The sequence below is a fragment of the Protopterus annectens genome, chromosome 1.part1 (genome assembly GCF_019279795.1).
Source record: "Protopterus annectens isolate FY-2018-M chromosome 1.part1, PAN1.0, whole genome shotgun sequence".
Classification (NCBI taxonomy): Eukaryota; Metazoa; Chordata; order Ceratodontiformes; family Protopteridae; genus Protopterus; species Protopterus annectens.
Window position 1 is genome coordinate 1,151,535,556 of NC_056726.1, and position 27,685 is coordinate 1,151,563,240.

The 27,685-nt window shown below is 40.6% G+C and overlaps 1 protein-coding gene across 1 annotated transcript in view; it reads left to right on the plus strand.

Annotated features, from left to right (window-relative positions):
- Positions 1–27,685, plus strand: part of LOC122815812 (extracellular calcium-sensing receptor-like) — a 363,125-nt gene that overhangs the window by 322,893 nt on the left and 12,547 nt on the right. Inside the window, exon 7 of the mRNA XM_044088617.1 lies at positions 20,980–20,992. Coding sequence (XP_043944552.1) covers positions 20,980–20,992 — 13 coding nt within the window. The remainder of the gene's footprint in view (positions 1–20,979; positions 20,993–27,685) is intronic.

Genomic DNA, 27,685 nt, shown 5'->3' on the forward strand with positions numbered 1-27,685 from the left:
TTAAGAGTCCTAGTGTTGAGAAGGGGCCACCATGATGCTGTCCACTTTTTATGATATAGTTTGTTAGTTAGGCTGGTATGTTCATTAGATGAACTCTTACTAAAAAAGGCATGATAGGGCAGCAAAGGTTTTGGCCAGTATGTAGAAGGTTTATTGAGAACAGTAGACCATCCTTTGCAAAGCAAGTAGGATTACCAGTCATCTTACCACAGGGAAAAATGTATACTGACCTCCCCCTAAATGACACCAGGTACTTAACCAGTTGTTGAATGCAGTTATTATTTCCTCAAATATAGGCATTATTTTTGCTGATGGGAGGATATTTCTCAAAAACAGAGTGTCTTATCCTTCACTGCAGCATAAATAACAAGTCCATTGTGTCCTTCAGCATGTCCTTCATGGCTTTTATGACAGATAATTTCCTCCGACATGGATTAGAATTATGTGACACACATTCTTACTAAATGAGAGGGGCCTAAGGACCCTTGATATTTTAACAATCCTGGCTGCCAAGAAACTGCTAACTGTAACCTGTCCTTGTTGAGCCTAGCGAGCATAGAGTCAGAATGGCCTAAAATGGAGTCTTTAGTTACGAGGATGTTTCCAAAAGCTGATTTATTCTTATTAGTCATGAGGATATTATATTGTTGTTGGTGAAATATTGGTAATGAAGTATATGTAGATGTATTGGAAGGTTTGCTGCTTCCTGTTCTTGAGAATTCTAGGAGGACTTGATAGTGATTTTTTACAGCATCAGCATAAAACAGTTGTGGCCGCCCCTTGTACTGAGTTGTACTACTGACCCAAAATAAAATACAACACTAAGTTCTGCCATTCTTGCACATAAGAACTGCCATGGTGGCTTGTTTCTCATTTCAGCTTGCCAGGCCTTAAACAGAAAAAAAAATGCAAATATGCAATACACTTTCTGAAATTCTGCAGAATCTTAACAGAAAAGCAATGCATACATGTCTGCACGCAGACTGCCATTTCTCTTTTCAGCTTACGTTTCTCTCAGCTCTGGCACACACATAAGGCAATATTAAGCCTTACAACAATCTTCTTTTGCCCTGGACTCTGGAGGAAGAAGGAAGAAAAAGATAATGCTAATGCTGCTTCGCTGCACTGCTTGAATAAAACACGTGGCGCATTGGCGCCTTCGCAGCAAGTTAAATTAAGTGAAGTACAACACACTACTAACGAATGCCTCATTGGCTCTGCATTCTGACAGACAGGCTGTCTCTCTACCTCGTGACATGCCCCAATGACATCATTAGCAATTTTAAAAAAAAAAAAAAAAAAAAAAAAAAAAAGCTATGAAATTCTGAAATTAAAGGGGCCACTCGTGAATTCATGGCACCCCAATATTTTGCCCTCAAAACCAGTATTTATTGAGAAACTCGGTACGGTTGAGAGATATGCTGCTGTTTCTAGGTTGTCAGACATGGGGTGGTGGAATTTATATCTGCTTTTCATTGATCTTTTAATTTTTAATGTTTTCTATATATTAAAGGTCAACTGTGTTGAGCAGACGGTTGCTGTAGTTGTAGCTAGATGGTTATTACTGTGTGGAAGTGAAGTTCCCCCCACGTTTTTGCTGCAAAAATCCTTCTTTCTTCATCTTATGAGTGACTGTTTCTTGTCTGCTCCAGTTTGTAAAAGTTTGAGTGGACCTGCACAGACATGTATGGACATGTTACTGGCTGTGTTATTTTCACATTAGGTTTTCCTTCATGTCCAGTGTGACCATGCATCTTCCTTTTTCCTGTTTCTTCCAAAGTTCCTATCAAAATAAATTAGGACTAGACAACATGGAGAAACAACAGATCACCTCCCCTTCTATTGTCAGCCTTCTAACACTTGGTATCCTAAGGCAGTGTAAGATCTGCCTCATGCTCACTGGAAATGAACTTTTGCCTAACCTAATAGATTCTATCTGTGAGAGGTGCAAACACATAGCTAACACAGAGGCAGCCAAAGTGAAATCTGTTTTACACACACACACACACACACACACACACACACACACACACACACACACACACACACATACACACACTCACTTCTACCCCAATGCCAAAACTTTTGCTATATACAGAGATTCCAGCATTAGAACTAAATCCTACACTTACCACATCTACAAGCACTCAATCTTCCTGCTTTTAACATCTCCAGCACTTAACAGAGTTCTTTCCATCTCTTTCCAAAGCAGTTCACTCTGATGGTGAGCTGACTTGAAATGCACTCATTGTAGAACAGCAAACTGGCTGATATGTACTGGCACTTCATAAAGCAAACAGGTAATTAGCAGCATTATTCAGGTGTCAGTAATGGCATCCCATTTCTTCAACATCTGCTTCTCACATCTCAAATCCATTGTTGTATTTTTCGGCTTTTCACGGTTAGGGATTGCCACAGTGGAAATCCGGTCCGCTAATGATTGGCAGTAGATTTTTATGCACCGATTTGCCAGCTCTGATGCACAACCTTCAATGAAGGTACGCCCATTCAGGCATATGGCTAACTACTTTTGCCAGTTATCCAAGATGGGTGTTGCCCTTCATAAAGCAGATGATTTTCAGCTACTAAAGAGATAAACCATATAAATCAATGCTGCATTAAAACAGAACTTGCATTTAATGCAAATAATTACAGTATTGTCACAACTGGCAGACAAATTTCAATGCCAGCTTACAGTATAAATAGCATCTCACTGTAGCATCTTTTTAGACAACTCCCTATTTTTTAATCACCACACAGAAACAATAGTCATGAAATCCTTTTATCTATCCAAATTAAAAAAAGATCTTTCCTCCATACTCTGTCTTGTCCAGATCAATTATAGAACATTATACCCATTGTATTATGTGTCTATCCAAATATATCACATAGATAGATAAAAGTAAAGCAGAGGTTCCTAAGTAAATGATCACCTGACTAAAGCCCTTTGGTTACCAAGACAGGCTTTACAGTCTGTCTCTATGTTCTATCTGTTATAGGCTCCTGCAGTGACTTGGGTCCAGCATTCTATGTAGTTATGGACCAAACACCTCCACAGGCCAAATGGTATGATAAACAGTTGCACCATAGACCTGAATCTCCGTCGGAAATTAAGGCAGACTGCATGGACAGATTTACTTGTCATTAATCGCCATGTCAGGTATAATCTTCTCTTACATGTGAACCAAAGTGATACATTCAAGTGCTTTAAGAAGCCATTGATTACTGGAGGGGTTCATCCAGATTCTGACATGTTTTGTCATTCTGGAGGTAGGACTTGCCTAATGAGAGTTGGTACTGGTAAAGAGATTATGGTCAATGGATTGACCACAGAGTCAATATATTCTGTCATACCAAGAACCGCCCTTACAATTGCAAAGAAACTCAATATATTGGACTGATGCAAGGTGATTATGCACAAGTAGATGTCAAGGTTTTGTATTCTGTAACTCATTGCTGCAGTGAGGCAACCCCCTTACTCACTGGTACAATGTCCAACTGTATGATAATGAGGAGCAGGAGAGTACCATTCTCACTTGTGACCTTTTCTGAGAGGTAACTTTAGAGTAGGAATGAGACAGACCAAGACGTCTCAACTACCAACAATGTGTGCAGTGCTAAATACAGCTATTTCAAATCTATACATTTTTTTTGCCTCCATAAGACTAGTAAATAGGTTCATAGGTTCATAGGTTCATACTAGGCTATCTGCCCTAGGGCATTTATAAGCCTAGCCAGAGTATGTTTGGCTTTCGCCACCCATTTTAAATTAATTTTGCTATGCCCTTTTTTGAGGTTAGTATACTGTGCCTCTATTTAACAGTGACACAGAAGTGATACCAGGGGTAAACCTACGATCTCCCATCCACTCATCAAGATTCCTCTTGAAGAGAGTCAATGAGGGACTCTGCCTAACCTGGACTGGGATTTTATTCCAGAGTGAAGGGAACCTCTGGGTTATGAATCTGTCCCTCCAGCATGTCCTATTTATTTCAGTGATGAGGTTCAAGTCTCTGTAGCTCGATGGGATTTGGATTTTTGAGGTGCAGCATGTCCCTTAATTCCGGGTTGGACATGGCCTTATACGTCAGGCACAGGTCACCTCTGAGCAGGCGGTATGCCACTGAGTAGAGCTGGAGTTTATTTAACCGGGCAGCATATGACATCTGTTTGAGCCCTTTGATCCACTTGGTGAGGTACTTTTGGGGTATTTTCAGTTGCTGCAGGTGTTTGGTAAGGTACATCCCAAAAAGGGCATTGTACTCGATTATGGGCCTGATGAGGGATGAGTAAAGAGGCACGATGACCTCCCCTAATCTAGATGTGAATCCCTTCATGATTAGGTGGGCTATATAAAATGTTTTTCTAACCACTTTGGCCACGTGGTTGTCAAATGAGAGATTGCTATCAACTTGGGTCCCCAGGTCCCTAATTACTTCTTCTGTACTTAATGGATTACCACCTATGTGGTAATTTGTGGGCACTTTGTTTTTGCCAAAGGGATGACTATACACTTTTTGGCGTTTAGCTTTAGGCCATGGCTCTGGCACCAGTTGTCTGTTTCTATGAGGCCCTTTTGGAGGATGCTTGTGTCGGCTGGAGAGTCGATTATGGCGCCCAGTTTGCAGTCATTTGTGAACTTGGTCAGCCACAGTCCTTCCGTGTTGGCCTGTACCTCTGAGAAATATATACCAAACAAGAGAGGTCCCAGGACTGAGCCTTGTGGGACGCCACTTGTAATTGGTTTGGAGTCTGACATGGCTCCAGCAATTCTAATCATGTGGGTTCTGTCCTTGAGCCAGTTTGCAACCCATCTAGTGACATAGGGGTTTATATTTAAGCTGGTGAGCTTATCTATAATGCCCGAGTGGGGTATTGTATCGAAGGCTTTTGCCGGGTCCAGATAGGCTGTGTGGACCACCTTCCCTTCCTCAATGGCCTTGGTGACTGTTTCAAAGAAGTCAACCAGGTTTAAGAGGCAGGATCTGCCCTTAACAAAGCCAAACTGGGTAGGATCCAGTGTCTGTAGGTCCCCAATATCTTTATTTATGAGGTCCATGATGATCCTTTCCATAGCTTTGCAGACCAAGCTAGTCAGGCTTATGGGGCGATAGTTTCCAGGGTCCATTGAGGCACCACCTTTGTGGAGAGGGACCACTGTTGCTGTACGCCACTCTTTGGGTACATATCCTGTAGTAAGGCTGAGATTGAACAGTAGTTTTATGTTTGGGTTTAGCTCTTCTTGGAGTTCATGTAGGACGCAGCCCGGGACACCGTCTGGTCCCATTGATGCTGTGTTTTTTGCTTTGGAGAGGGCGGCTCTCACCTGAGCATCTGAGATGTCAGGGGGGAAGCACTCTGATGGTATAGATATTTGCCCTTTTGGTGGGGAAGGGGGGGGAGAAGTTTGCGCTGAACCTGTCAGCTAGGATGTTGGCAATGTCTGTGGGATCAGTGTAGTTTTTGTCATTTTGGACTAATTCTGAGCATATCTGGGAATTCCCACCCAGGTTACTAACATAACTAAAGAAAGCCTTGTGATTATCCTTAGTGTCCTGTGCAATTTTTCTCTCGAAGCTGGCCTTTGATGATTTTATGAGTGCCCTTAGTTTTTTGCTAATACTGATCAGAGATGCCTTCCCTTTTTGGGATTTTGCTCTATCATGTAGTAGCTTCCTCCTTCTATTGTATAGTTTGTTTATGGCTGGGGTCCACCAGACAGGACGTCTGCCTTTGGAGGATTGGGTCTTGGTTTTATTTGGGATTGCATGATCCATGCATTCCTGAAGGTGTTCAGAGAATGCATTTATAAAGGATTCTGCGGTCTGGGCCGTATTTTCCACAGGCCCGGGGGCTTTGAAGGATTCCACATCGGTTTTGAGGAGTGTGAAATTTGCTTTAGAGAAGTTTTCCACTGTGGTTTTCTGGGCAGGGGGTGGGGTCGGGATGTGAATATCCAGTGAGATCAGTTTATGGTCTGATCTTGCCAGTGAAGGATACACTTCTGGTCTGGAGCATAGAGTCCCCATATTGGTGATGATCAGGTCCAGTATGTCTTCCCCTCTTGTGGGAGTGGTAACAAGTTGTTCCATAGCATTTGAGTTTATGAATTCTAGGAACCTTTGGGCAAGGGTGTTGGAGCTAGAATAATGCTCCCAATCTATGTTTGGGTAGTTGAAGTCGCCCAATATAATGGTGTTCGGAGAGACCTTCATATTTTCCAGTGTTCTCAGGAAGGCCGAGTGGGGTTCCTGGGTTTGGGAGGGTGGTCTGTAGCAGGATATAAACTGGAAGGCAGTTTTACCCACTGTTAGTTGCACATGGACAGTTTCTGATGCTTCGTGCTTTGCCACCAACCTGGAGGTGTGGGTATCTTTGATGAATATCGATACTCCCCCTCCTTTTGTGGTTCGGTCCAAGTTTTGGGGCCGAAAAGCATAGTATGAGGTATAACCTGGTAGTGCTGGGGTGCTCTCAGGAGTCCTGAACCAGGTTTCTGTTACTGCACAGATATCAGTGATCTCCATGCTAAGGAGAGTTTCGAGTGCGTGCATCTTGAGGTTTAGACTTCTAGCATTGAGTAGCATTACTCTTAGTTTCTTATCCCTTGTGATACCTATGGAGGTGGGTTTGTCTTTTGAGCCTTGCCTAAAAAAGGCACTATGGGGGTAGCAAGAGCCTTTGCCAATATCCGAAAGCCCAGGGGTGACAGGTGCAAGCCGTCCCTAGCAAAGCATCTTGGCTTGTCGTGCATATCATCCCAAGCTGACAGGCATTGGATCCCCTTTGAATGACACCAATACTTAAGCCAATTGTTGAAATTGATCATCTTGTCTTCATATTGTGGCATCATTCTTGGTGAGGGTAAGATGCTACTCAAGGTCAGGGTCATACCAGCCTGGGCTACATGCTCAGAGAGCTCCTCTATGTCTCTTTTCATGTAGTCCAGGGAGGTACGTCTCAGGTCATTCACACCAGCATGGACAATGACTGAGTCATATTTGTACTTGCCTTGGGTGACCTGAGTGCTTGTGTTATGTGGCGGATCCTAGCGCCAGACAGGCTGCTCACCATGACCTTCTCCTTGTTCAGCCTGGTGAGTGGGACGTCAGTGTGCCTGATGATAGAGTCACCAATTACAAGTGTATCAGGTGTGTTGTTTAGGGCTGTGACTGTTCGGCACACTGGCTTTGTGAGATATGTGTTGCACGTGTTTTGTTTTGGGATAGCGGTTGCTTGGGTGTCTGCTTTGGAGGTCTCTGCTGCTTAGGCAGATCTTTATTTAGAGCTTCAGTATGTTTTGTGTGATTATGTGTTTGGTTTGCTGTCGTGGTAGGTCTATGTGGGACTGGAATTGTAGTGAGTGTGGTTTCCTTCTCCTCCTGACTGGTTATGCCAGTACTGAGTTGAGAGAGCTTAGCCTCCAGTTTGGCTATATGGTTGCATCTCTCACATATGTTGGAATCTGTTGGGAGGAGGAGAGGGTTGTCTGTGTACATGAGGCAGTTGTAACATTGCCTCAAGATTCCCATATTCACCAGCTGGACCGGAGAGGAGATTGACAACTGACCTTTGGACATGCTAGAATAATATTGGGAATTCCTTTATAATTGAAAACAAGGGCCAATGGGGAGCGAGGGTGTAGTGCTTTTAATTTTTAGTGCTGACTTATAATTGCTTTAGTGAGCAAGTGCCAGGTAACAAGTGCAATGTGTTACAGGTAACTTAAATGCAAAAATGACAAACAGTAACTTTCTTTCAAGTGAAGCAAGGAAATAAGTACAGTAAGCAATGCAGATATCACTAGGGATCCACTGAAGTGCTGAGAAGCTGCGTTTTTGGTGGAATTAGCATTCCAGGGAAATAACAAGCATACAAACAAAGCTAGATTCAGCAGGCCTGGATCTAGTCTATGCTACAGCAAACAAGGTGTACCAATTTCAGTAAGATACAGTTCAAATATTCAGGCACTATAAACCTTTAACCAGAAATTCCCAGCTCAGAAGAGAAGAGTCCAGCCTCTCCTCCCACAAGAGTGCAGACCACGAACCTTCTTAATGTAAAATAACTGGCCTGAAGCCCAAGTGCTTAAACCAGAGCTAATACACTTTAAGAATAACAGACACTGAGCTCTCAATCAGCAGTTCCCAACTTAGAAGGATGAAAGCTACCTGTCCTGCCACCACAGTGCATGCCACAAACCTTCCTAATGTAGAACAACTGATCTGAAGCTCAAGTGCTTAATCCAAAAGACTTAGAATGATAGCTACACTTTAACCAAGTTACTACCAAGCAGTAATAAATACAACTGAATATTTTAAATAATGCCTGGATTAGTGCTCAAGTTATACAAACAAAGCTAGATTCAGCAGGCCTGGATCTAGTCTATGCTACAGCAAACAAGGTGTACCAATTTCACTAAGAAGAAATTCAGATATGCATGCACTATAAGCCTTCAAACAGAAATTCCCAGCTCAGAAGGGCAGATTCCAGCCTCTCCTCCCACAAGAGTGCAGACCACGAAACCCTCTTAATGTAAAATAACTGGCCTGAAAGCCCAAGTGCTTAAACCAGAATGAATATACTTTTAGAATTTTTGAAGACCTGATGGAAACTGAAATTAGGAGTTTACCCAGAAAAAATGTTTTTAAACAAAACTTACATCAAGACTGCTTCACACTTATTAAACAATTAAGGGATGAGCAGATAAGGGTAATGAAACCGGACAAAGGGGGAGGGGTTGTTTTAATGTATAAAACAGAATATGACCAAGTTATTTATAATATGCTTCAGGACACAGAACAGTATAGCACCCTTTCACTAAATGAGTTGAACATAGCATATGCAAGGATCAAACATACATTGTATGATATGTTATTACAGGGAGTTATTAATGAGAAATTATACAATTACCTAATAGTTAACAAACCCCTTACACCAGTTATTTTTGGGATACCCAAGGTTCACAAGGGGTTAGAACCACTAAAGTTTAGACCAATTGTAGCAGGTTCAGGCAGCATTACGGAACCCCTTGGTAAATTTGTTGATGCAACACTCAAAAATACCATCACATCAATACGACATATTTGTAAAGATTCTTGGGAATTCCTAAAAGGTATTAAGGAGTGTTATTACACTAAAGTTGACTTTCTAGTGACAATTGATGTAACTGACCTCTTTCCTAGCATTCCACACGATATTGGTACACAATGGTTTAATGAAATTTTAATCAAATTCTCAAATTTTAATAATAATATTATAAATTTATTAACTGATTTTATGGTTATTATTTTAAAGATTAATTTTATTTATTTTAACGGGGAGTTCTTCAAACAAAATAAAGGGGTTGCCATGGGTTCACCATGTGCCTCAGCATATGCAAATTTAGTTCTCTGTCACTGGGAAAATGAATTTATTTTCACAACACAATGGGAGAATAACATTTTACACTACAGGAGATATTTAGATGATATATGTATTTTATGGGAAGGTAGCAAAGCAAGTTTGGAAACATTTTTACTATACATAAATGAGACTACAAGTTTTCTGAAATTTACATCCAATGTTAGTGATAAACATATGAACTATTTAGATGTATTGTTAGTAAAAAACACAGAATCACAAACTTTTGAATCTTCTATATACAGAAAACCAACCTTCTCAAAGACATATCTCCATTTTAGTAGTGCCCATCCTTTTTCACAGAAGAAGGGTATTGTCAAAGGCCAATTCATCAGGGCTTCAAGGATGTGTAACACTGATGAAAAATTTTTTGTTGAAGCTCAAATGCTAACAAAACTCTTCTCTGAGAGAGGTTACCCATTGACATTAATAGAGAAAATGTATCAAGAAGTTTTAGAAGGAAGAACAGGCATATACAGTCCACTGCTAGGCACAGTGTTAGAACCACCAGACTTGCCAAACCCCATACTTGAAGCTAAAACGAATTCCCCTGCTTTCCAAACTATTTTTAGTTGTACTTTTAATAATGAAACTGATCAATTAAAGAAAATGGTTAACAAATACTGGCCCATTTTGACCACAAATGATGATACAAAAAAATGGGTGCCAGAAAGACCGATGTTTGTAAATGCAAGAAATGCCAATTTGAAAAATATGTTTGAAAATCAACCACCAACACAATCTGGTAATAAAGGTGGTAGGATTGGTACACACAAATGCAATGGTTGCAAACAATGTTCTTACATTGTTGAAAGTAATGCCTACTATATTAAGTCAAGAAAATTTACTTTAAAACCAACATGTCATTATAACTGTGGGTCAAAAGGCATAATTTACTTAGGAATTTGTCAGGAATGTGAGAGTTTTTACGTAGGCAAATCTGAAAGAGCATTACGTAAAAGAATTTACGAGCATATGTATGACATTCGGAAAAAGAAAGAAACGAATGCTTTTGTTAAACATCTTACCAATTGCCCCAACATGACATTAAAATTTTTAGTTATTGAGCAGGTTCCCCTTAATCCTAGAGGGGGAGATTGGGAAGCTACTATTGAATTTAAAGAGTTGAATTGGCAACTTAGACTAAATGCTTCAAAACCCCCAGGACTTAATGAAGCTATTAGTATTTCAAGCCTCCTCAAATTAAGAAGGGCAAAATTATAACTAAAAATCTATAACTAAAAATCTATAACATTTTAAATAATTATTTATTGAGTTTTGATAAGTAATAACTATGTTTAAATTAATATTCTAAAAATCTTTCAGTTAAAATAAAGGGATGTAAGAGTATTTTTGTATTTTAACTGATATATTGATTTCATAGAAGAAGTTCAACTCAATTTTAACATAATAGTGTATGTTTATTAGGTGGGCTAAAGTTTTTTATTTAATATGCTAGAACACATTTTAGGACAAAGATGTTTGCACTAATAACTTTTTATTAATTAAGACTATACTCTCACAATTAATTTGAATGTATTTATCATATTATATTGTATTTCATTTATTATTATAATACTGACTCATTCCTAATTAATTTTAAACGAAACAACAATTTATGGACAACATACTCATATGGTAGATAACATCTATAGTTAACATCTTTAATGTTTATGGTAATTTTGAGTACAATTACATTTTTAACATATTTAATAGGTAACTAATAGATATTTAATATTTATTTATTTATTTATTTATTTATTTATTAGTTGCAATGTATTTAATGTAGTTACAATGTATTTAACATAATAATATTATTTACCTATGTATATATTTTATAGATACATAAATATATTGTATTTAATACATAGTTTTAGAATCTATTGCACAAGTTTTAATTAATTTCTTAGTTCAAAGGTTGCTTACTGCTAAAATAACATCATAATACTGAAGCATTAACTAAAAACATTAGAATTGTCATCTGTCTTCTCACCAAGACGAACAATTAATTGTCCGATTTAATAAGAATTATTAATTTAAAGCTTTAATTCATTTCTATCAAGACTTAGTTGTGAAAATGTTAAGGAACAACAACCATTAGTTTTATATACCAATACTTAAAAATATTTTATATTCTTCTTATGGTAACAGCAGGCACGAATAAACACTTGGAGGTTTTGCGATCGTGTATACGGAAATACACATTACAACCGTAGAAAAGGTTGTACTCAATACACTAACAGAGTATTTGTAATAATGGGAAATAACACAAAAAGAGTGTAAAATAAAGACCAATGGTATCTTGATCTGCATAAAACTTAATATTTATTTCCGCGGTTAAATTCTGTCCGCTGTGATAACATGGCAGCGGAGATGCTTTTACACAATAAAACTTTACATAAAAACATAAGCATTTGTAGAAGAGCCTTAATAGTAACTAAAAGAATAGATGTTAGTTTTTGCACATTTTTTCACATGATATTAACGGTTCACAAGTATAAACAACAGTGAACAGAATTTAATATGATAAAAGTACTACAAATAATTTTTAGATGAAAATGTTTTGGAACTAAACATTTACAAATGTGATTTTCCTTTAAACAGAAATGAAGTTCTATTCAGCAAATGACCTAATTGGATTATTATAACTGTTTTAATTGATTAATTGTTTTACTAACACTGTATTTAAGCACGCAAAGAAATGTTGGTAGTTTATCTTGAAAAAGCCCGTCATAGGAACGGGTGAAAGCGCTTGATTTATTCCTTGCTTTTCTTTGGATTTTACTACTAAGAAGTGTTTTACCTGCCATGCATTTTTATCTGTTGGTTCACATTAAAGGTTTGTTCATATTCAACGGAGAAGTATTTTTTCCATTTTAAGACTTTTAAAGAAGAAGTTTATTGGACTTTGGTGCTTCTGCAACTTTTTTCCTGATACTTTTAGAATAAGACACTGAGCCCTCAATCAGCAGTTCCCAACTTAGAAGGATGTAAGCTACCTGTTCTGCCACTACAGTGCAGACCACAAACCCTCTCAATGTAAAACAACTGGTCTGAAGCCCAAGTGTTTAAACTAAAAGGCTTAGAATTAGTTACACCAAGCAGTAATAAATACAATTGAGAACGTTTAAGATGACGCAAAAACAAAATAAAGTAGGAAGAAACACAAGTACAGTAAAAGCAGAAGAAAAATTTATTTTTGTTTTTTTTTTTTTTTTTTTTTTTTTAGAAAAGTAGCAAAAGCAGTAGTAAATACATTTCTCATGCAGTGCAAGCTGGCACACTTGAATATGTAGCAATATTAGTCCACACACAGTTTGAAAAAATGTAATTAAATTAAAAAGGACTAAAAACAAGTGCAGAAAGGATTTATTAGGTAGAATGCGGTAAATAGATGTCCTGGGGGAATGTCTTAGATCAAATCTGCAGTGGGGAGGCACTGCAAAAGCCACCAAATTTAAACTACAACCAAGAATAGGGAGGGGGAGTGAGGGAACAGTTTCAACACAGATGTAAGGAATGTGCAAATTATAAAAAAATATATATACTGTTTGCTATAGATTTGCAGAGCAGTAAGACACAGATATCAAGCAGACAATTTAGCTCTATAATACAGAATAACACAGAAAATATACTCAGCTCTATAAACTTGAAGATAGTTCTGTAAGCCTGTCTCTCAAACTAAGGTTCCAGTTTGAATACAGGTTGTTAATTAAAAGGAGACACAGCACTAGCTAAATTATATCAGCTGAAAGACAAGGCAGGAAATGAGGGGGGGGGGGGGAACAGTTTCAACACAGATGTAATGAATGTGCAAATTATAAAAAAATACATATACTGTTTTCTATAGATTTGCAGAGCAGTAAGACACAGATATCAAGCAGACAATTTAGCTCTATAATACAGAATAATACAGAAAATATACTCAGCTCTATAAACTTGAAGATAGTTCTGTAAGGCTGTCTCTCAAACTAAGGTTCCAGTTTGAATACAGGTTGTTAAAGTAGCTTCTCTACTTGCATCTGCTTGGTTCATGAAATAAATAGAACAAAACCCAGATGTCCTTCCATATCACTGTTTCAGTATTCTTTACTAAAGGGTCCCCTGACAATAGTAGCCCAACATCCAGACAGTATACCAAAGCCTTAGGTTTTGAAGGATGCCTTATGTAACATTTATCCTCCCTGCTCATGGCATAAGGCATAAAGGTGATGTGCAGACATACAGAACATCTTTGCTGCCAGTCTGATTGCCATCTTCGATCACTGGTCTGAATGCTCCTTCATTTGTGCTGGTTACCAAAATATTTTTATATAAGTGCCCCATTGGGGTTTTCTTATCTCTTACTTCTTTTGGTTTGCGAGTTTACATGTCATCCAGAAAAGGAAAATATCAGTGCAGGAGACAGGTTCCTCATAAGGACTCACATGACTAGTGTTTCTTTTGCTTTGGTGCTTCTCACAACCAAACTACATGCTCAGTTTTTTCAAACATTCATCTCTCCTCCCAGTCTATCTATCTGGAGTACCAGCATCTAAAGTTGTAAGTGCAGGGTGCCATGGCAGAATCATCTCATTTTGAGGATCAGATGTCTACCAAGAAGAAGGCCAAAAAATTTAGGTTGGATTCAGCTGTTGTGCCACCTCTCCTGGAAGTTTCTCCTAAAGCTGGATGAAGCCCAGATGATCATCTGTTTCTTCTGTCGGATTCCCCTGCCATGACTGTCTTGAAGGCAGGCATGGATCTGGCTTCTTGCACGTCCTCAGAGGCTCTGCAGATGTCAGTTGCTGATGTTAATGGGGAACATCAGCTGATCACATCTGAGAGACCAAGGGGCATTCTGCAGATTCTTATTCATGGGGAAATTCCCACTACAGTGATTGAGTATTAACAAGGTTTTAAACCTCCTAAGGTCTTTAGGGCTGATGTCCCTCTAAAGAAAAATCAGAAAACTAAGCACATCTCCCCTGCTTCTAAATATTCCCAGTGAGAATGTCAGGATTTTATACAGGGGTTATTGAATGCACTCTTAACCTTGAAGCCTCACCAGGGAGTTTCTATTCCTGCTCCCCCCTTGGTCATCTACTCCGTTCAAGAAGCCTAGGGAGCAGGACTCTTCTGATGAAGATTTGGACTCAGGGGAAGAGCCCTTGGTATTCTCCCCTGGACTTTGGTTCTGAGGAGGAAGATTCCATTAGCCTAGATTCTCCCTTTGAGGATCTCTTTTTGGATACCATCTCTCGTATGATGGAATTCTTTAAAAGGGAATGTTTTGGGGTTTCTGACATCCAGAAGAGGTATTATGAACTCCTACAGATGAAGTCCCATAAGCCCTCTGCTGTTGCTAGCTGCCCTGTTGGACACTTTTTTAGCAACTTCTCAGGCTCCTGATTCTCAACCTCTTGCCACTAAAAAAACTGACAGTTTTTAAAAGGTGCCTAATGAATGTAAGTTTCTCTACAAATGCCCCTCTGCTGAGCCCTCTGTTGTGTCTGTCTTCTGACAAACCTTCTGCTAAATTGCTTCCTTCTGATAAGGACAGTAGGGTCATGGAATGGCTGGGAAAAATGGTGTATACTGCTGCTACCCTGGCCTTCTGAGCTATTATCAGACCCACATGACCAGGTATGTCTTAACTCTTCTTTCTCAGGCCTCTTAGGTTGTCTCTGACCTTCCTGTTTCTGAGAGAAAGGTTTCAACCCTTTCTTTGTTGGGCTTATCTTCCCAAGTGACTCATCATTCCATTAAATGTAGTTATGATGCAGCTGATGCTTCTTCTAGAGCTGTTGCTTTTTGTTCTCAGTTAAGGTGCTACTCTTGGCTTTGCCTGCAACCTTTGCCTGATGATATTAAGGCTAAATTGATGGATGTTCCCATCGATAATAAAAATCTCTGGTTCTCCAGCTGCTGAGCCTTTTTAGCCCCTGAAAGAAAAGGTCAAGGCCTTGCAGGAATTGAAGCATATTTTGTTACTCCTATTCCAAAATTTCATAGGAATTATTCTTCTAAGCCTGCCTTTGTTCATAGACAGCCTCATCCTACTCCTCCCAAAGTTAAGCAGGGTTCTAGACTGGCTCACCCTACTAAGTCTACTTAGATGTCTGCTACTCATAAGCCTCCTTTTTAAGACAAGCCAGGTTCTGTCTGACTATCTGCTTTCCTCCATCCTAAGTTAGATCCCTTTATCACTTCATCTACCCTGTATCTTCCCAAATGGTTAAGTATTACTCAGGATTCTTGGGTTCTGTCCATCACGGTCAGGTATTCTTCATGGTGTGGAAGTCGCTTCCTCCATTTCTGGTCATTCTCCAATATCCTCAAGAACAGCTGCTTTTGTTTCCAGAGGTACTTCAGGGCCTTTTGTCTCAAGGAACCATCCAAACAGTTCCTACTGCCCAGAAAAGGAAGAGGGTTATTCCACAATATTTTTGATTTCCAGGAAAGAAGACACCTGGAGGCCCATTTTGGACCTTTCTCAGCTCAACATCTTTGTGAATTTCTCTTCTTTTTTGGATGCAGTCTTTTCTGACTCTGTTTCCTCTTCTTATTTCTCAGGCTTTTCTGGTCTCTCTTGATCACAAGAATGATTATTATCTTCACATCTCTTCCATCTCCATTTCAGGAAATATCTTCATTTTGTTGTTTCTTCCTTCCATTTTTCAGCTCTCTGCTTTGCCCTCTTGCCTCTCTACTGCCCCAAAAGTTTTCATCAAATGCCTCACTGCTGGAATTACTTTTTGCAGGATGAGGGGGATACAAATCTTTCCTTACTGGATGACCTGCTCATTCAGGCATCCTCTCTAGAGACCATGCTTCAGCACCTTCACTATGCTATTTGCCTCTTGAAAAGCCTAGGGTGTACAATAAATTTAGAGAAATCCATCCTGACTCATTTTCAGGATCATGGTTTTATTGGTTGCAGGCTCCAGACCGTTCCTATTCTGGCTTCCCTGCCACCACCCAAAGCTCTTGCACTAACTGCCTTTTTTCAGTCCCTTCTTCCTCAAGTCTCAGTTACAGCCAGAGAGTTTCAAAGGGCTCTGGGATTCATGGCTTCCACCATTCCTAAGCTACTTCTAACCAGACTCTATATGAGGAAGCTACAGTTGTCCCCAGTCAGTATACCTCCAACACTGTCATCCTTTAAAATTTCTAGTTCCTCTTCTTCCATGCCTCAAACTAGGACTACAGTGGTGGATTCATCAGTTGTCTCTCAACCAAGGGCTTCCTTTTCACCCACAAGTCCCACCTCAGGATCCTTTTTCAGATGCTTCAGACATGTGGTGTGGTGTTTCTTTTGGACTCCTCAAGGTTCAGGGTCTTCAAACCATTCATCAAAGAGCAGACCATATCAGCATCAAGGAAATGAGAGCTCTCTTTTTTGCTCTTGAGGCCTTTCACACTCATTTTCTTCCAGGGCCTTTTAAAATCTTTCCAGACAATAACATGGTGATGTGGTACATCAACAAACAAGGACTTGGTCCTACCCTCTGTGCAGACTTGCTCTTCAAGTTTGGGATCTGACTGTCCAATATCAGATGACTCTGAGGCTGTTTATATTCCTTCAGTACAAAACATTGTGGTAAACTCTCTGGGCAGGTCATAACACAGACTCACAAGTGGATGCTTCAAAGAGATGTGTTTTTGAAAACTGTCCACCAGTGAGGTGCTCCTCAGGTAGACATTTTTTTCTCCCCTTTGAACTACCAGCTTCCTCTTTTTTTTCACCAGAGTCCCCAGTTCTCTTTTATGTAAGGTGGATGCGCTATCTTTTTCTTGGAAGGGGGTATTTCTCTATGGTTTCCCTCCCCTTAATCTCATAGCAAGGGTCCTACTCAGACTCCTCCAAAATCTTTCTGGCAACTCCACTTTGGCCAAGACAGTATTGGTTACCTTCTGCAGCTAGCCAAGATCAATAATGACAAGTTACCTCACAGGGTGGACCTACTCTCATAATACAAGGGTCTCTAATCCATCCTGACTTTTCATCGCTTCAAGTGACACTGTGGGTGATAGGGTTTTGATCCCTTTTCTGAGAATGTGCTTCGGGTTCTGTAGTAGGCCAGAAAAAACACTGTCTAAATGTCCAAATGGAAAAGATTTTTTGTATGATGCATTGCTCATAACCAGGATCCTCCTTCTTTGGAGATTCCTCTGGTTCTTTCTTATTTGTGTGAATTGCTCCATGATGGGTTTAAGTATTCTTCAGTTAAAACTCACCTGTCAGCTATTTCTGTAATTTTGTTCTGAAAAAATTGACTTAGGCTTCTTTTGAAGCAACAGCTTCTGGTTTCTTGCAGCATCGTACATGGAAGACTGTTCATCTGTTGGCACTTACCTCATATCTGATAATGTCTGAGCTTCAGACCTTTATAGTTGTTCCTCCTTTTTCATTTTTTCACAGGGACAGGGTGTTTCTGTGTACTACCTTCATTTATGCTGACAGTGGTTAATGAATTTTCTCTTAATCAGTCTATTAATTTGACCACTTTTTCCTTCTCTGCAATTTACTAGTGAAAAAAGTTCTTCTCTCCTTGGATTTACATAGACATCTCAGGTATTATTTGGATAAGGTTAAGGCCATTCACAAGTCTGAGCAAATTTTTATTTCTTTTTATCCCATATCTTTAGGTTTGGCTGTTTCCAATTAAACCATTTCTTCCTGGATCTCTAAAGCCATTTCATTGTGTTAATCCTTTCATGGGAAAAGACTTTTGGTTTCTGTTAAGGCTCATTCTGCCAGGCTGTGGCTTCCTCTGGTGCTTTTTTCAAAAGCTTTGATACCATTTCCATCCTTGAGGCTGCTACTTGAACTTCTCCCCATACCTTTACTAAGCATTACAAGTTAGATGTTATTTCCAAGGTGAGAACTGGCTTTGCCAGAACTATCCTGCATAGTTTTCTTGAGGGGTCCTCTGGGCCTTTCACCTCCCAGATTTCCTCTTGAGCTTTTATACTCTCCCTTTAGTAAAGAATACTGCAACAGTGACATGGGAGGACACAGTACAGTTGTCTAAAATCCTGCCATAACAGTAGATGTCCCTCTCTTCACTGTTTCAGTATTCGCTCCCTCCTTCCTCCCCCTTTTTGATACTCCTTTTTCTTATTTGCTTCTGAATGCATGCTCCTCCTTTACTCCTTGGACTGTTGTTCCTCCTGTGGCTTTTCAGTTCTGAAGTCTGTACATCTGTATATCATCTTTATGTTTTACATTGTGAGCAGGGCGCATACATGTGACAGAGAATGCCCATGAAAACCTAAGGCTTTGGTATACTAGCCAGATTTTGGGCTAACCTTGGCAGAGGATCCCTTTAGTAAATAATACTGCAACAGTGAAGAGAAGGACATCTACTCTTGTGGTAAGATTTTATGCAACTGTACTTTATTCCTCTGTAGTGTAGGCAATAAATACAAAGCCAATGTGTTCCTGTCCAGGTAATTAAATATGACCACTCATTCCCAAATGGTAAGCGTTGAGTTGTAAAGGGTGGCTCAAGATTCATGTCTTTTGTAGAAGCCTACCCATCATCACATGTATCTGAAAAAGTTGAGTCCTAATGAGGCAAATTACAACTGAGAAACACTATTGTGTGTGTGTGTGTGTGTGTGTGTGTGTGTGTGTGTGTGTGTGTGTGTGTGTGTGTGTGTGTGTGTGTGTGTGTGTGAATATTCCTGTGTTTAAAGCAAGTAAATATCACTGTCTGATGAAAAATGTTAAATACCCTTCGAAGATAAAAGAGAATTTTTGCCATTTGTGAACTACACTGTGTGATAGAAACTATGTTTAGGTGAGAGCTTTGTGTACAAATGTAAAACCAGCCTATTAAGAAGTGAAAATAAATGAAAGCATGATATGCAGTATATACAAATGATGTATAAATTGTGGAAATTTATACAGCACTAACTTTTGATAGCTGTTGTTTGAAACTGCCTCCTATATTTAATAAAATCTATGTAGGCATAATGTAGAGCCTACATGGACTAGTACCATGTCCCTGTACATAGTTCTGTCTTGGGAGAGTGCCATGCATATTAATCATGGTGTGTTGCTGATGGAGAGCCATGGAACACAGTTATTGAATCAGTATATGAAGTGTGGTGCTAACTGAGGCTGCAGATGAGCAACATACTCCCTGTACTGTCCAACACATTATATCAGTATAATGCAACATTTTTTTTAATATAAATAGCAGGTTTGCACGGTGGTGCAGAGTGCAGCAAGAGACATGTGCTAGACATCCTAAAAATAGAAACAAGATATATTTCATTATTTATGTAAACGTCAAGTTTAAGCATAGCTGAGTGGGTTTGCGTGGTGCTCAGCAGTGCTTAAACATAGCTGAGAGGTATAAGTAAAAGTATAGCAGCATTTCACACCTCCCCATAGCCAAATGGGTAGAGTGGCAGCCTTATGTTCAGTAGGTGCAGGCTTTGAATACATGGAAGGGTTATTAAACATTTATTTTCCAAATACAAATTATGCTATTTTTTTAAATCCTGCTTTTCTGTGCTTAGCTAAGCTCTGCTAAATTCTGCTAAGCCATGCTAAGCACTTCCTAAATAAAAGACAGTTTAGCACTGCTTGGCACTGCTTTGCAATGTGCGTCTGTATTTATCTGGTTTGTGCACAGGTAAGCACTGCTAAGCATTGCTAAGTATTGCCAGTTTAAGCACTGTTGAGCTGAGCTACTCTGGTCTGTGCAATGCTATGAGACATACCACACTTTTAAATATTTCCCAATGGCATTAAAGGGTGGGAAAACAGACTATATTAAGCACAATAGGTGGGAATACTGCAGAATCCATTGAAGTTCAACCTGTGAGAATACTATGGCAAGTATTGGAGAGGGTGTGCACTTCTGGGTGCAGCATTGGGGCATTCTGGAGTCCAGGGTCATGGCTGGACTCCTAGTGAAAAACCATGCAGATCAGCTGCCTGGGAACAGCTGGCAAGGGACCTCACCAGTATAACAGGTATCGCCCGCACAGGTGAGCAGGTACATCACCACCATGATGACCTGAAAAGATGGTAGGGGGCACTCTTGGGCACCTGGGTCCAAAAATTCCAGGTGGGGAATGCCCATCATGTATGCAAGTTCATTTATCTTTGTTTCATCACTACCTATACTTGAGTATTTGCTAAACTGGTATGCATAATGGTGTGCTTTTCTCCCAGCAGCTGCAGACATGAAGGCTCACAACATTGAGATGTATGTGGGGCACCTGGCCAGGCTGCACCATGAGTGTGCAACCTGGCCAGGTGTCAGGTTGCACCGTGAGTGTGGTGAGTATGGCTGTACCTTGCAATCTACAGTCATACAAGCAAAAAAGAGCAAAGGATTAACTGCCATTAGGTATATACAGTTTTGATTCTATTGCAATAAATGTGGTCATAGACCTGGACTGCAATAAGTGACTACTGCCAAATGTAGTGCAATAAGCAGGGAAGAGTAATGCATTAACCTTGATTATGTAAATTAAATAAAGTTTCTATTACAATAACTGTGGAATTACAGATGTATTGCGATGCCCACATAACAACTACTGCAGTGCAATAACAATGTGAAACTATAGCAGTAACTGCATGAAGGTACCAGTAATAAAGCTGTGTTGTACAATATGTGTGTAAGTAGGGCTATTTTGCATGAAATCAATAATGACAACTGTTCTGCAAGAAAAACAAAAAACAATACCAGTCCCTGCCTCAGGGTATATCTCATAAAGAGTGTTGTGCAATAAGTGTAGATACAGAGCCGTTTTACTATACATTAATGATTATACCTGTTCTGCAATAACACATGAAGCTATAGCAATAAAACCCAAGGTATATTGTGTATATCAGGATTGTCTTGTCTTAACCATTGCATTTCAGCGATATACATTCAGGCTCTGAGATGCAGTGCTGTCGGCAAGTATAACAGTGTAATATCTCTAGACGGCATATATACTGTCTGCAAATGTATACAGGTGAGGCAGCCAATCCAGTAATCTGATATGGTTTGTAGACTTCACAGACATTTCCACCCACTAACAATACCACATGTACACCTGCATTCTATGTAGTAATGTATAGGTTACCTAGTATCTCTGTCATGCAGACATTTCATTCATGTGTGTCCAACTGTCAGTGCAGTCTACTTACTATTACCAGGTCTTATTTTGTGTCTAGGGGAGCTCTAGGCAAATATTTGGTAATCATCAGTAGCTCAGTTTGTTAAGCGCTCTGTATGAAGTACATTTTGGCACACAGGACAGAGTTCAAATCCAGTGGCATGTAGTAATAAATATTACTGAATCAGTTATGTAATGATGACAGATTTTCTCTCCATAAGAACTACAGGTAAATGGGCAAGGTAACCCACATTATGTGTATATAATTGTGTGTACAGATGTCACAGACAGTTAAATCTAGTGCCAGGCATGTGATAATACTGTCTAAAATAAAGGAAATAAGTACAAGTTTTATTAAAATGAAATAAAGAAATAAAATGTGTAATCTTGGTATGGCTGTATGCCTGGACTGTCTGACATGTTGCTGCAGTCAATTGTACATGTCCTCTGCAGTCATTGCTATTGTTTTTTAACCCCATTCATGCCAAAAATAGTATAGTATCAGTCAAGTATTGATAACAGATATCTTTCTCTCCACAGGACCTACAGGTAAATGGTTGAGGTAGCCTATATTTTATGTGTAAATAATTGTGTATACAGATGTTACAGACTGTTAAACTCAATACCAGGCATGTGATAATACTGCAATGAAAGAAATAAGTACAAGTTGTAATAAATTAATATAAATAAATAAAATGTGTAATCTTGGTATGGCTGTATGCCTGGAGTGACTGTGAAATGTTGCTGCAGTCAGTTAGGACATCTGATGTACATGTCCTCTGCAGTCACTGCTATTGTTATCTATCCCCATGCCTGCCAAGCAAGGCATGATAGTTGTTTACTCTCTGTACCGTACATACATGTCTTTCAAGTGTCACACTGTCACAGACTGTAATTACTGTTGTGTAATCTATCTGTCACTGGTGTATCACCGACATGATGTATGTCAATAGCAAAGTAACAGAACATCAACCCACAGTACACCTTGCTAGTTATATAGGTCCACCTGATGTGCAAGTGTTCTCTGTAGTTATGTACCTGCAGGTGTTACTGCCTGGCCCATACTGTCCCATGCGGATAGCTTGAGAGGCATATACATGCTATAGCAGCTATAGGGCACCTATACACATAAAGAAAGGACAGACCTGTAGAGTAGATAGTACTGTTGTCAACTATATAGCTTATAATGGTATTGATGAACTGTATTTCTCTCTCCCCCATTCCTTATCTTCATATATATTTATTACTGTTATTCATTGGTTATGGTTTACTATTAACATATGTTCTGCAATAAACATTATATTGGGCATGTGTTTTATTATTGTTATGTATTACAGTGGTTGCATATTAACATATCTTGTTTAATTACCTATGTTGTTGGCCTTATGCTATAATTGTTACTGGCATGCTGATAATATGAACTGAAATTTGATTAGGTTATTTCCAATGTTCTGGCATGCTGTTATTACTAATAAAATGTTTTGTTCATAATTAACCTATACGCATTGCTATACCACTATCATCTCAGCACGACAGGGCAGGCTGGTTCCTGCTGATCCATCTACCCTACTTCAGCTGACCGTGGCAATGGGTGCCAGCATATCTGGGACCCAGGCTTGTGGTGCCCCATCCTCTGGCCCTGCACCACCTTTGGGTGTAACTGCCTCAGGGGACAGGTCCCACCCCCCTGGAAGTGGTGGCGGAGGGGCGGTAGTCACCCATGATTAACTACAAGCTTTGGTGCACAGGATTGTTCATAGGAGCTATGAACAATGCCTGCGCCAGATTGAGGGCAGACTCAACAACCTTGCAGGGCCTGGTCATCCTAGCACCCAGCCTCCAGCACAGCCACCTTCGGGGCATTGAAGGAACAGTGTTGACTGCCCATGGGTGGGGATCTCAGTCATGCTGCTACCACCTGGAGGTACATGCTCCTCAGAATCTACAACACCTTTCCCGTCCAAGGTGTTTAAAGTATACCAGCACACAGCCAAATAAATAATAATGACTGTATATGAGGCCTGAGATTGCAGGTAAATCTACCCTTTTAGCAGAAACATCTTTAAACAGACCTGCTAAGGCAGCAATGGCAAAGTACATGTGTACAACCGGGACCCTGCTGCACAACAGCTGCCTTTGAAAGCCATGCACATAATTATGGATGCAGACAATGTGTATCACAGACTATATGTATGGGCATATACCTTGCACATACACCTGCTTCAGCCCTGATTCAGTAGTTCAGTTGATTAAATGAATTGCACGTAATTTATTTTGCCACCCACAGTCTTGGGTTTGAATCCAGTGTGTTACACATCAATTACATTCTTGTGAACACAGCAAGTAATGACTGAGTCATGCAATTTTAACTCACACAACTTGCTGCTACTGATTTAACTACTACCCATATTTGCAAGTCAAAGGCCTGTAGGTAGGGACACACTGCACATATTCATATAGCCAAACTATATGTCACCTACTACTTTGTGATTTGCACTGTTACATAACAGATATACCTTAAGCACATGCCTCGATTGGACTGTAAAGGGTACCCTTTCCCTGGCTCAGCTGTGATGACAGAGCTGACACCACTGCCTCAATTACATGTACAGTGTGTTGTCCTCCAAAGAGTTCACTCTCCCTCCATGTGTCTTAGGCTGCAGCAGCAGCTGCAGCCTGGAACATACACAGCTGTATAGTAAGCTAGCTGCTACAGACCTACCATATCTTACAACCCCCTGGAACAAGGGATCCCGACAAAAATATACAAAAAGTGTGGGGGGCAACGGTCCAGCAACAGGGACATGTGTCACAGTTTGCCCCTACAAAGACAGTGAGCTGATAGAATAGCAGCTACTGCATCTGTATGCATATTCTGATGGGTATGATGTCTGACACTCACGTCTCCCTCTCCTGATTGACCTCAACCCACAATGATTACCACTAAACTGCCAGATAATCACAACATCCAAACATACAATGGCCAAACATATCATGCAAAACTGCGGACATACCTCAGAAATCTCAACAGTGGACAGTATTTGTACCTAACCTCTGTGATGCTGTAGTCTCCACACCTTACTAATGTTCATCTCAAAGACTAAGAAAGGGGCCAAGACCTACATGAATTGCTTAAATATTGCTCTGTGGTATCTTGTCATTGGCTAATGAAAGTGCAACCTAGTTGTTTTGGATGCAGTTAGCAAGTCTCAGCCACTGATTAGTGCACAGACAATTACCTGTTAATGAGAATTACCTACAAAAGACAATCAACTGCCTATGGAGAACAGGTCTGTATGTTGTTTTGCTCACACAGACAATGAATATGCAAGCTATTTGCAGAGGAATATTTTAAAAGAGGAGTACTTCACTCTACCAGGTATGCAATAGATGTCCCCATATAATGGGATTCAGATGGTAGGATAGAGGTATGGGGAATAGGGATTAGAACAGTAGGCCTGTCATATATCTATAGTATTGCCATGTTGCTGATATACTGCTGTCCAACAGCTACAGGCATGTCTCTCAACTGTCAGTACTTTGAGTGAAATCCCAGCTCTGCCCCTGTCACACCCTCCTACAACAGTCAGCTGTTGTAGAAAAACTAGTGGAATCTGTGTTAGATATAGCAGCACTAAGTAAGGGTGTACACTCCTGTAACACCAAACAATGTACTGTCATTCACCACCTCTCAGTCTGTCAATGCCACACATAAATAGTGGTGGCATTGTACAGGTGTTCTTGACTGTCCCCGATGTACCCTGGCTAGGTCATTGTTTTGTTGACATTCGTCCCTCATTGGTTTAGAGCTATGGCTAACATAACTGTCAACCCCCTACAGCAGGATTTGGTCATAGTCATAAGTAATGGGGGCACAGGCCCAGCCTCAGTGACAGAGGATACATATTGGCCATACAATGCAAAACTATGAATACACTAACAGATATTACTGTAGCATATGTGTTTACTGAGGGGTCATCTGTGACAGCCAGATTCCCTATTTTCCGTCAACAACCATAAATGAATGGGCACCCGATTGTCAGACATCCACATGTGTGCCAAAAGGAACACATTCATGAGGCACACATTCACAGTCAGCAATACATCTGTGTAGTGGGGAGGTGGGATGCCTACAGAGAACATATAGTACAGTAGCTTTGCATTGCTTTCTGTCATTGTGGCACACTGCTGCTGCTGGACTGTCCCCATATAGTTGTTGTAATATCACACAGATGCTTGCCTGACAGTGGTTGTATGACATATTAGTGGGAACTTGCCCATAGGGGACACACCACAGTAGAGTGCAGTGATGGGTGTAGAGACATGGAGCAGAATCTGTCACAGCACACAGGGACATGTCCAGTATTACTACTACCTTGGTGACAGCCACACATGTAGTGTGTGGATAGACTGTGGGCTATGACATATGATTGAGCGGTGGATAGTGCAGGCTGTATTGGTTGCACAGGGTCATACATAGTGGATGTCCACATATCTGGTCCTGTAATGTGTCCCCCTCTTGTTGTCTTTCAGGAACAATGTATCGCAGGAGGCATCCCCCATTACAGCTGCTGAGACTGCCATTATCCTGGATGGCCTCAGACTGCATCATCACATTCTGCTTTCAAGGAGCCGTCAACATTGTGACCAGCATAGCATTGTGGGGTGAACTTGTCAGGGCAATTAACCAAAGTGGACATCAGGATAGGACATATGAGCAGGTCTGCCACAGGGCCAGGGATATGCTCAATGCCATACATCAAAGGGCAGCTGCTATGGCCAGGGATCATGCTGCCACCGGTGGAAGGCCTGCAACAGAACAACCACTCATGGCTACAGAGGAATTCCTGGCAAACCTAGAATCAGCCACCAGCTCCCAATAATGCAGTTGTTGCTCCTCATCTGTATGAGTCTGTGTGGATTACCATACATAATACTGCAGGTAATAATGTACTGATTTTGTCTTCCTCCTTACAGGTGAACAGGGGGAGTTGGAGTCTGTTCCCCTCACAAACTGATGGCAGTGTCCCATCGGGCTCTGATTATGATAGTGTCCATTTTGAGGCATGGGTGGGGTACCAGGGGCTGAATCTGTCCCATAGTTTGACATTACTCTTCTGCCCCCATTGTCCCTGCACAGAGTCAGTATGCCCACACATACCCAGTCCCCAGAGGCCACAGATATTGGACAGTCACATGGTGTCGACATTGAACAGGACAGTGTGACAACTATGACATCAATGACAGTAGACATTGGCCATAGCCAGACAGCTGGTGAGGTCCCACACAGGCAGATTGACAGGGGTGCTCGAAGGGGGACTGCTGTCCATCTACCTCCTGTAATCCAAAATCCAAAATGTGTGTGCATGAAGCCAGTAGTGAAGACCTCCAATATTGTTAAAATAAATGTATTTATTATCTACCTCCTGTCACAGGGTCACTTGCTGCATGATTGGGCCATCATGGAGGCACAGACACATACCAAACACAACACCAAATGGATGCCCAGGGTCTTGGATGCAGCACAGTCTGACATGCATGACTGCCTCCACTGTATTGGTAACACCATGGAACATTTCACTGATGTAGTGGACAGAGGGTAGGCTGAGACAGTGTCTGACTTTGCCCTGACATTGTATATGCTGGAACATCTGGAAGGAGTAGGGCATCGGGCATGTGGATGTAGATCAGCAACATGATCTGCTGAGAGACTACATGTCTGTGCACACTCACACTTCCATAGTGGCAGTACCTCCTGCACTACAGAGGGAAGTATGTTGTTCACACTATGACATGAGCAGTCACCATCAGGTACGAGCACCACATCCGACATTGGGTGTGGTGGTGCCAGTGCATCTCCTGACAGAGCAAGTTTCTGTGCTCATGGCCAGAGATAGTGAACTGTCCACTCTGCCATATATGGTCCACAGCTGTCCAACTTTATATACATGTACATACTAGCACTGGGATTGACTGTGTACATGAACACCCTCAAACATCACTGTCACATGCAGGTCACCAACAGACACACATGGCACCTCTCCACAGCACATCTCACCAGCACCCCTTCCTGACTCACACACATGCTGCCAACTGTATGGCACAGCCTAGGCCTTTGGCACCCCCATACCACACTCTATGCATGTGATGTTTCTTGTCCCACATCCCTGCC